The sequence below is a fragment of the Chiloscyllium plagiosum genome, chromosome 16, assembly GCF_004010195.1.
Source record: "Chiloscyllium plagiosum isolate BGI_BamShark_2017 chromosome 16, ASM401019v2, whole genome shotgun sequence".
In the NCBI taxonomy this organism is placed as follows: domain Eukaryota; kingdom Metazoa; phylum Chordata; class Chondrichthyes; order Orectolobiformes; family Hemiscylliidae; genus Chiloscyllium; species Chiloscyllium plagiosum.
The window spans coordinates 53,298,712-53,309,922 of record NC_057725.1 but is presented as its reverse complement, the minus strand read 5'-3'; the positions used below and the strand labels follow the sequence as shown (position 1 = coordinate 53,309,922).

At 40.5% G+C, this 11,211-nt stretch overlaps 1 protein-coding gene and 1 long non-coding RNA gene across 4 annotated transcripts in view; one reads left to right on the top strand and one right to left on the bottom strand.

Annotated features, from left to right (window-relative positions):
* The window catches only part of LOC122557921, a 117,227-nt gene that overhangs the window by 72,348 nt on the left and 33,668 nt on the right, over positions 1–11,211 (top strand). The gene's annotated exons all lie outside the window — the stretch shown is intronic.
* LOC122557920 (immunoglobulin superfamily member 22-like) overlaps positions 1–11,211 on the bottom strand; it is an 81,603-nt gene that overhangs the window by 53,382 nt on the left and 17,010 nt on the right. For all 3 annotated transcript variants that reach the window (XM_043706139.1, XM_043706138.1, XM_043706140.1), the window contains 5 exons: positions 8,539–8,675; positions 6,931–7,030; positions 4,792–4,834; positions 2,409–2,583; positions 318–431 (listed from right to left, as the gene is read on the bottom strand). In XM_043706139.1, the coding sequence (XP_043562074.1) occupies positions 318–431; positions 2,409–2,583; positions 4,792–4,834; positions 6,931–7,030; positions 8,539–8,675 (569 nt within the window). The remainder of the gene's footprint in view (positions 1–317; positions 432–2,408; positions 2,584–4,791; positions 4,835–6,930; positions 7,031–8,538; positions 8,676–11,211) is intronic.

The window sequence follows — 11,211 nt, the reverse complement described above, 5'->3', positions numbered from 1 at the left end:
CTTAACCTCCTTCCACCTATCGCATTTCCAACGCCCCTCCCCCAAATCCCTCCTCCCTACCTTTTATCTTAGCCTACTTGCACACTTTCCTCATTCCTGAAGAAGGGCTCATGCCCGAAATGTCGATTCTCCTGCTCCTTGGATGCTGCCTGACCTGCTGCGCTTTTCCAGCAACACATTTTTAGCTCTGATCTCCAGCATCTGCAGTCCTCACTTTCTCCTCGAGAAAGAAATCCAAGTGCCATGGCATGTGAGGTAGTTTTTTTTGTCCCAATTGGGGCAATGTTAAAACATTCAGTGTAATAATCCTGCCTTACCTTGAACCACTGCATCTTCATGTTAGGATCTTTCAATTCCAAAACTGTATCAAAGGTAACTGTTGAGTCGACTTTGCCTTCCAGGTCCTCCAATGGCTTTAAAACCTTTACTGCCTGTCAGAGCAAAGTCAAGCAATGCATCACTAATGAGAACAGATCACTTTCTGTATTCATTGAGATGAGGAACATCCATTGATAGCATTTCCCTCCTTAAGAAAAAAGGAAAAACCTTGTTTTCAAAGTTTGTCCCAGCTCTGTAAAGTTGTACAAAAACTTCACTATTTTCACACTTCATCCCCTTTGTAATAAAGGCCAGCAATGCATCTTCTTAACTACTTGCGTACCTGTATGCTAACATTTTGTGATTCACACATGAGGACACCCAAACCTTTCAAGATCACAGCATTCTGCAATCTTTGAATTCCCGTAATATTCTACCATTCAATACTTCTTAGCAAAGTGCACAGCCACACATGTTTCACGTACTCCATCAATAAATCTTTGCCCACTCAATTAATTGGGAGGCAATAGCCTAGTGGTATTATTGCTAGACTGTTAATCCAGAGATCCAGATAATGTCCTGGGGATCCAGGGTTGAATCCCGCTAGGGCAGATAGCATAATTTGGACTCAGTAAAATCTGGAAGTAAGAGTCTAATGATGACTATGAATCCATTGTCGATTGTTGGCAAAACCCATCTGGTTCAGTAAGGAAGGAAACTGCCATCCTTACCTGGTCTGGCCTACATGTGACTCCAGACCCACAGCAATGTGGTTAACAAGTAGGAATGGGCAATAAATGCTGGCTTGATCAGTGATGCCCTTGTCCCATGAATGAATAAAAACAAACAGTCTATCGCCTTTTCCAGGATGGACTCTTTGGGCTGAGTTTTATTAGACTTGGGGAGACTCTGTGGAAGTGTAAAAAAGCAGCTAGGTCTTGATTCCAGGATTCCCAATCCCATTCCTAGGATTACTGATTTTCACGAGTGCCATGAAATGTTCTCAGTGCAAAGCTACCTGCACCAGGTAATACTGAGCTGACTGGCTCACTGTTGGGGCTGGGCATGTTCTAGCCTGTTGCAATTTTATGGAGTGTCACTAACAGAAACTACAAACACTTGAAACCTCTGTGTTGTGTAAGAAAGCATTGTGTAATTGGCAGAATAGATGACAGCTCCAGAACTGTCGATGAAGTCATGATTTCACTGCGACTCAGCTGCTTCAGCAATCTAATGGATGGCTGGGCTCTTCGCTAAGCTTTTGTGCAGTCTTGAATCTGGATAACTGACAGTCTTATGGGCCTTTAAACCTCTCTCCTTTCACCTTAAAAATATACCCCTGAGTCATAACCTGCTAGGATTGTTTGCAATTCATTCAGTCCCTTCATCCAAGTCATGAACACAGATTGCAAATAGTTGAGGTCCCAGCACAGGTCTCTGTGACACTCCACTAAGTTACAGTGTTCCAACCTGAAAATGACAAATTTATCCCTCTTTTCTGTTTTCTTTAGTTGAGCAATCCTCTATCCATGCTAACATATCACATCATGACCATAAGATCATTTTTCACATTTACATGGTGGCTTATGGCATGACTTTTGGAAGTCTAAACATATTAATTACTTTTAATTCATCTTGATTAATACTTTCTCAAAGAACTCTTAATAAGTTTGTCAAACATGGGTTTCCCTTTCATAAAACTGTTTTGACTCTGCTTAGTTTCTCATATACCAATGTGCCCAAGAAGTAAAATGTGGCTGCAATTGTATTTCTCAACCAAAGAGAAAAGTAACTTTCAGCCCATCACTTTGATCTGGAATTCAGATGCAAAGGTTGTTGAATCTATCACTCTCCCCAACTTCCCTACACTCTTGGACATAATCTAAGAAAACATTTACTTTCTAATTTGCCATTTTTACCCATTCCCGTTTTCAATCTTTCTCCATTGAAATTATGGTCTACTTGAGCAATATTACTATTGTCAGAGTTCTCTGGATTTTCAGACTTGTTTGACATTCAAGTGTCTCCATAGTGCACTGATTCCTACTCAACCTCATTCCTGAGCTCAAAACTTTTCAAACTTTTCCCACCTCAGTCTCTACTTTTTTCTTCATTTCCTTTAAGCGCTTCAGCATTCCTCTGAAGTCAGTGAAGCCATACTGCAGGCAAATTTTCTCATAATCCTTCTTATCGGCTTTCATTAAGATCTCCCACATCTCCTTTTCATCTGGAACTTTCCTTTCTTCCTTTGGAGCTGGTGCTGACCTGCAAGTAAACCTCAGTTACTATCAAGTATGATGTAAATTCCAATTCCTCACTGAATGATCTCCACACAGCAAGCCGAGGTGAGGGGCTTCAAAGTCTGAGCACATTTTCCGATTTATTCCGATGGATGCAATATTTATGATTTTTGATTAATGCCTGTAAGGCCCAAATAGCACTGCAGGATCCCAGCAAATGTACCCAATATTTTGGAGGACAAACTCCACCATGTACCTTCTTCATACCCTGCACTATATCAGGTCAAGTGAAGAAAGGCATACCAGCACAGAGATTAATGGGCATAGAGTTCAAACAATCATACAAATGGTGTGAGTGGTCTGCCTATAAATTCTGTGCCAGTATGCTTTTCTTCACTTCACCTGTCAAAGGAGCAGTGTTCTGAAAGCTTGTGACTCCAAATAAATCTATTGGACTATAACCTGGTGTTGTGTGACTTCTGATGTTGTCCACCCCAGTCCAACACTGGTACCTCCACATCATGAATGTTTTTGTCTTAAGAATCTGCATGTTGTCTCAGAATTTACTTTTGCAAGGACAAAGGTCAAAACAGGGACCAAATCAAATGAATACCAATCACTGAACTGTCATTTGGTTTTGTTCTAATTGTCCCAATCATATATTTGTATGACTTTATATTTTTATATATTTATGGACTTTTTCCAATAAATCACTTGTTATTTTTCCAAATTAAACCATCTCCCTTTTCATCCTCTTTCTTCTGCTGGGTTTTCTATTACTGAATAACATATACATCTTTTACTGAGTTTGTACATGTGTTAAGGTGAGTCCATTAAACATAGTTGACCACATTTGTAGAGGGAGGAATCAGGACAGGGTGCAACTATTGGTATAGACAATGCTTAATGCGGTATAAGCAGCTCTTGCGTTTATAGGAACTTATACAAATAATTTTAATTTAGTTCACTTTTATATGTGTTTGTGATGGGATGAATGTACATTTTGCATAATTTAGGAACAAAATGTGCAATTTGTGATGGTATAATAGAAATAATATTTGGCAATACGTTATACAAATGCCTACATAAGCAATATGTGTTGTGTTGTACATGCTAAAATGCAAAGAATATACAGGCTTCCACTGATGAATAACTGAACACTAAACCGAGTGACACTAGAACAGGAATGACTTGTTTAGATCTCTGTCAGTGTTCCGTTAACCATCCTATCCAAATGGCAGAGTCCAATATCTGTCAGAAGAGTAAAATGAAAGACATCAGTGTTTCCCATTCTGGTTTGTCAGCCAGTGGCCTCTCCTGGCAAGTGCTTATGTGTAACCATCTCGTGAAGCTGTAACACATTGACTGATGTAGCTGAATAAAGTAATGCACCTTCTGAAGCGTTAAAAGTGTTGGTCAAATTTAGTATAACTTGTTTCTGTCCACCAGTTACATCAATGGAAACAAAGCACCGAGTCAGAATGAACATTGATCAATGCATATGGGTGTTGTCCAAGGTACATCAGCAACAGGTTTCACATTAAATAAGTCAAACAATAATAATAAATACATGATAAGTAATAAATATGTAATCATTTATATAATGATATTTAACAACAAAATACATGTTACAGTAGGTGGGAGGAGCTAAGAAAAAAAGATTGAGGATAGCTGTTCCATATATTCCACACTTACCAAACTCCTTCTATAATTCCTACAATTATCCTGATAATGTCAAAAGTGGGTCATTACAGATTCTTTGTATATCATATGGTTACTTATTGAATATCCTTTTTAGATCTCAGAGATGACCATTACACATCCTATTACTACCATTGATTCAGTATCCTCTATTTATTCTACATTATCTCACAAGTAACATCCTTACTGAACCAAGTCCCTCATAAAGCAGCACCCTACTGAACGATCAACAACGTTTTATATGGACCATAGTTTTCACTGCATATTCTCTATCCAAACATTCCAGTTACCAAAATCCCTCTATGTGGCCTATATTTACCAATTGAAGATACTTTCACATACATATATGTGTGTGTAATATATATGCCTATTGCATTTCCTCTCTGTATGCTCCAGTTCCTGTGTATCTTCTCTAAATCTTTCATTTAACAGCAGGTAGCCTATATACATTCTTCTGTTCATCTAATTATCACATTGCTATCTGCAAGGAGCCCTCTTGAAATCTTTCTGGGTCATGGAGTAAAGGATTTACCTTTTTTTCAACATTGTCCGAAAGTTCAATTGTTTCTCTTGACCTGCATCAAAAGAACAAATTGCACAAGAACGAATAAGGAATTTTGAATTAAATAATGTGGAACAATTCATGTGGAATAATTAGCTCTCTATTATTCAATTTGAATATTTGTATTCTAAATGTGGAAAAATAGAATCAAGCTCTCATGACTTGAGTTATAAGTTTATAGAAGTGTTTTTATTCATTCATTGCCGGTCTAAAAGGAACTTGCAGCATTCAAAATCATCTGGGGCAGTCCATTTTCTTACTGAAACATCAATGATTGGTATTCAATCCAATCATCATTACAATTGCAAACCACTGACTGTGGATAGTCATATGATTACAAATCTGTCTGCCAGAGGTCTTTAGGTTGGAATGGGATATGTTCAGCTGATAAACACTCAGTCGTTCTTATGATGTTAGCTTCCTGAAATGATGGGCTACTGAAAGTGGAGTTACATAGATCAATGTGCAAAGGAATGCATTTCATGCATTCATGGGCGGCACGGTGACACAGTGGGCGGCACGGTGACACAGTGGTTAGCACTGCTGCCTCACAGTGCCAGAGACCCGGGTTCAATTCCTGCCTCAGGCAACTCTCTGTGTGGAGTTTGCACATTCTCCCCGTGTCTGCGTGGGTTTCCTCCGGATGCTCCGGTTTCCTCCCACAATCCAAAAATGTGCAGGTTAGGTGAATTGGCCATGCTAAATTGCTCGTTGTGTTAGGTGAAGGGGTAAATGTAGGGGAATGGGTCTGGGTGGGTTGCGCCTTGGCGGGTCGGTGTGGACTTGTTGGGCCGAAGGGCTTGTTTCCACACTGTAAATAATCTAATCTAATCTTATATGGCTAGTCTAGTTCAGGTTCTGATTAATGGTAATGCCCAATGGGGGATTCAGCCATTCAGACTTTGAATGTCAATGGGCAATTGTTAGATTCTGTCTTTTTGGAGTTGATCATTTTCTGGCACTTATCTGTGGCTAATGTTACTTGCCACATTGTCATGCCAAGCTTAAATACCAGCCAGGACTTTCTGCATTTGGACATAGAAGGCTTCAGGAATTGAGGAATTATGAATAGTACTGCACATTGTCAAACATCTCCAATTCTGACCTCATGATGGAGGGAAGGTTAATCGTGAGGGCAGTTGAAGATGGTTTGGCTGAGGAAACTACCATAAAATAACAACCACAACAATGGCGACCAGAGTCAATATCAAGATCTCTGAGGGCAACTCCCTGCTGACTGTTTATCACTGTTTCCCCTTTTCTCCTGGGGATCAGGAGGGGTGGGGGGTGCGAAACAGGGAATACCCAGGAAAGGTGCTGGTTTTGTCTGGGACATTGTCTATAAGGTCTATTCTGTGAATATGACCATGTCAGGCTCTTGCTTAACCTGTCTGTAAGATAACTCCCTAATTTAGGGGAACTCAAAACCTCAAGCCAACAAAAACAAGATTGCCCATAAATAAATCCTGTAAAGAATTGTAGAGAAATCTACTGCAGCAAAATGTAATAAAAAGATGGAATACTAAATGCAAGGAGCAATTGAGGCAAGTAGAATAAATACATTTAAAAGAAATTTAAATAATCATATGAGGATGAAACAAAAAGTGTATATTAATGAAGTTAAATAGAAGGATAGAAGGAGGTTCACATGAAACATAAACATTAGCAAAGACCAACTGAGTTAAATGTGCTTTTTTTGTTGTAGACTTGACGCAACACAGCTCATATCAGCACAACATGCTTGGAGAAATCCTCTTTGCATTGTAACATGAAGATCACGAAGAGGTACAGTCATGACAAACTCATTTAGCCAAATACAGCTGATGCATACCCTCAGAATGCTTGGAAAGGGCTATGGGAGCTCCAATAATGTAAATGCCACAAGTGGAGTGAAGCTCTCCAGAGGAATGGAATGAATATAATCTTTAAAACAGTTTTGTTTTTCATAACACATTATGTTCAAGAAAAGAAGATCACAAAAAACCTAGGGAAAACAAGCTTGTCTAGTAGCTGCACGTGCTTCATTCAGGAACTGTTTCAAAGTAACACCACAGCAACGTGCAGTAAATAAACATTATCATGTATAATCCACTCAGGTTCAGAACTTACACTCAGTCACCATCAATGAAACAGTGTATGTGCAGTCAGCATGAGTGTTGGAAGCAATGCATTTGTAGGCATCCTCATCATCTGGAGTGACATGGTCCAACTGTAAAAGTAAAAATTTCTACAAATTACGCATTTACCAAGCAAAGAAAACATTGTCCTTCGGTAGAACTGAACTTGCAGAATGCAAAGCTGGTTAAAATCTGGTCTTAAATGAGCTATACCATTGTTGAACAAATTAAAACTGCATTTGTAATAAGATTGGCTAATTTGGTACAAAAACAGAAGTTGCTGGAAAAGCTCAGCAGGTCTGGCAGCATCTGTGCAGAGAAATCAGAGTTAACGTTTCGGGTCTGGAGATCCTTCCTCAGAACCGCTGGCTAATTTGGTACTGCACTTCACAAGTCAGGCTGAGAAATCTGAAGTCACTAGGATGGAGGTCTCTGGATTTGTTATCTCACTATAGTGCAGTGTGAATAATTCAGTGACTTAATCAGTGAATAAATCAGCTTGTCTGACAAATTGCGATACCTAAGGGCATTTTGATCCTGATGGAATTAGAAGTTTGTGTGCAACAAGATTTCTTTGTAAAGATGGAATCAGACGGCACGGTGGCACGGTGGTTAGCACTGCTGCCTCACAGCGCCAGAGACACGGGTTCAATTCCTGCCTCAGGCGACTCTCTGTGTGGAGTTTGCACATTCTCCCCGTGTCTGCGTGGGTTTCCTTTGGGTGCTCCGGTTTCCTCCCACAGTCCAAAGATGTGCAGGTCAGGTGAATTGGCCATGCTAAATTGCCCATAGTGTTAGGTAAGGGGTAAAGGTAGGGGTATGGGTGGGTTGCGCTTCGGCGGGGCGGTGTGGACTTGTTGGGCCGAAGGGCCTGTTTCCACACTGTAAGTAATCTAATCTAATCTAATCAGACTGTGTTTCTATTAAGATTGATGATTGTAGCACTGCATAGGATGTGAATTGGGCAACTGGATCTAATTCTCCCAAATGCATTACCAGTGAGATAAATTCTATGTACAAAGCCTCACAAAACATAAGTATGTGAACATAAGTGGTCCAAACATCTCAAAATTTATTGAAGTGCCAATTGTGCATGAGTCTGTTCTTGATTGAATTGAAGCTGAGAGATAAAGAGCACCATATATCATGGTTTCTATCAAATTAGTAATAAAAGTATGATAGATAACCTTATCGTTGTGTGTGTGCATGTGTGTTGTGTATACTTGTGTGTGTATGTATGTGTGTGTGTGTTTACATGTGTACAGGCTAGCCGCTTCAAGGTGAAACATCAATTTTACTTGTCACTCCAAAACCACAAGGCCCGAGAAGGGATGCTAATGCCAATCTCTGTACTCAGTAGCACAGTCTCAGTGAATGCTGTTATGTTGCTGGCTGCAGTGTGAGGTTAATGGGTGTTATGATATGGATATATCAGACCGAACCCCTGAGGTCTAAATCAGCAAGCTGTATACAATCAAATCAACAGCTTGAATATTACTGAAGCAACTATCTCAAGGGGTTAGAGTTTAGTCTGAATGCAATGGCAAGTTTAATAGCACACACAGTCTGACACTGAACAACCGACTGCTATTTGAAATACCTTTAGAATATTCTCCTTCAAGATGGTGTCAAAGAAAATCTTTGCTCCTTCTTTGATTGGCTTTCCACTTCCTCTCTTCCATGTTATAGTGGGTTTGGGGTTCCCAGACACCTTGGCTTTAAAAATTACATCTTTGCCTGGAGTAACATAGATATTTCAGTATTATCAGCATAAATGGCTCACACAAACATCAAACTCAATACTACTTGAGTGTAATATGCACCCGTAGATTCATTTGATTAGAATAATGCTAAACAAAAGTCAATGCCCTGGAATTTAAGGAGATCTAACTCCCCTCCTCCTATGCAATATTTCCAAAATATATTCTTCTCCTTAATCACAACATGCGGCAGGTCAACTATTTACCTACAAGCAGTCTTTGGGGCCTTGGGCAGTGAAGCATTCAGAGCTAAAAAGAAAAGATATTACACTCCCTATCGAGTTAGGCTGCTGAGGGAAGCGAGAGAGGTGTTGCAAGTGTTAGAGGAGTGGAGCAGTGAGTCGTGTATGGAATGCTCCCTTCAGAATGCTGACAGGAGAGCAAAGGGAAAAATGTGTTTTATTTTGGCAACATGCTTGAGTTGGTGGGAAATGGTAGAGGTTGGTCCTTCCTGATGAAGGGCTTATGCCCAAAATGTCGATTCTCCTGCTCCACAGATGCTGCCTGACCTGCTGTGTTTTTCCAGCACCACACTTTCCACCTTTGAATGCAGAGGCTGCTGTGGGGATGGAATAAGAGAGAACAAGGAGAATTTCATCACAGTTCTGGGAGGGAGAGGGTGAGGGCAGATGTGCTGGAAACGAGTGGATCACAGTTGAGGGTCTTGAAGATTGGTGATGTGAAATCCTTCATTGTGGTAAAAGGAAGACAAAGGAAGAGATTAAAAGGAGGTAGTAAAACTGGGCAATTAGAATGGGGGCTTGACAGCATTTTGGGTGTAAGGAAGTTAAGTCAAGGAACTGTGAGAATCGCTGGGCTTGTAATGGTTATTTGTATATTGCCCTTCTTCTGATACAGAGACAGAAGTCAAGGAAGAGTAGCAAAGTATCAGAGATGGAGCAGGTAAATGTGGGAGAAGGGATGGAAATTTGAAAGTGAAACTGTTGAACTTATCCAGTCCTGGATGAGAACAGGATGTGGCACTGACAGTTATTCATCTTTAAACAAAAGAATTGACATAAAGCATCAGAAGCATTTATGGAGGTTGGGAGGGATTGAACAAGGTGAGAAAAAGATAGGAAGAGATCAGCTAAGTGAGACTGGAATAAACTGAAATGATGGCCTTCTCAGGGAACTACATTGATTGATTTTTGTTATCACATCAAATGAGATACGGTGAAAAGTATTGTTTTAATTCTGTAAAGGCAGATTGTCCCATACAAAGTGTATCAGGGTAACAGAATAGAGTGCTGAATACAGAGTTACAGCCGCAGAGAAGGTGCAGAGAGAGATCAGAATAATATCTGTGAGGTCCATTCAGAAGTCTGAATATAGCAGCTGTTCTTGAATCTATTCATACATATGTTAAAGCTTTTACACATTCTACCCAACAGAAGAGGGTGGAACAGAGTATAACTGGGCTGGGAGGGATCTTTGATAATGTTGGTTGCTTTGCTGAGACAGTGCAAAGTATAGATTGTTAATGGCTGGGAGGCTGGTTTGTGTGATGGACTGGGCTGTGTTCATGACTCTCTTAGTGTCTTACAGTCTTAGGAACAGCCAAACTACATTGTGATGCATCCAGATAGGATGCTTTCTATGGTATACCTTTGAAAATTGATAAGAGTCCTTGTGAACATGCCGAATTTCCTTCGCCTCCTGAGGAAGTAGGAACATTGTTGTACTTTCACGACCATTACACTGATGTTGGTGGACCAGGGCAGATTGTTGGTAATCGTCACTCCTAGGAACTTGACGCTCTCCAGCATCTCCACCTGAGCACTGTTGGTGCAGACAGGGGCATGCCCTCCACTCCACTTCCTGAAGTCAATGACCAGCTCCTTCATTTTGCTGATGTTTGATGGAGAGGTTGTTGTCTTTATCCCATAGGCATTTAATCTCTTTCCTGTATTTTGTCTCACAGGTTGTTTGAGATCCAACCTACAATGGTGGTGTTGTCAGCAAACATATAAATGGTGTTGGGGCAGAATTTGGTTACATAGTCGTGAGTGTATATGGACTACAATAGGGGGCTGAATACGCAGCCACGCAGGGCGCTGATGTTGAGGATTATGGTGGAGGAGATATTGTTGCCTATTCTTAGTGGTTGCAGTCTATGGATCAGGAAGTCGAGGATCCAGTTACAGAGGGGGAGCAGAGACCTAGGCCATAGAGTTCCGAGATGAATTTGTTTGGAATTGTGGTGTTGAAGGCGGAACTGTCATCATTAGTAGGAGTCTGACATAGGTATCCTTGTTATCCAGATGTTCCAGGGATGATGTCAGGTTGGGGAGATGATGTCTACTGTGTACCTGTTGGTCAATAGGCAAACTGCAAAGGATCAAGGAAATTTGGTAGGCTGGAGATAGTGTGAGTCATGACTAACCTCTCGAAGTACATCATAATTATGGAGGTGAGAGCCACTGGGTGATAGTCATTGAAGCATGATGCATGATTTTTCTTTGGCAAGATGGCGATCTTCTTGAAGCAAGTGGGGACTTTTGATCATATTA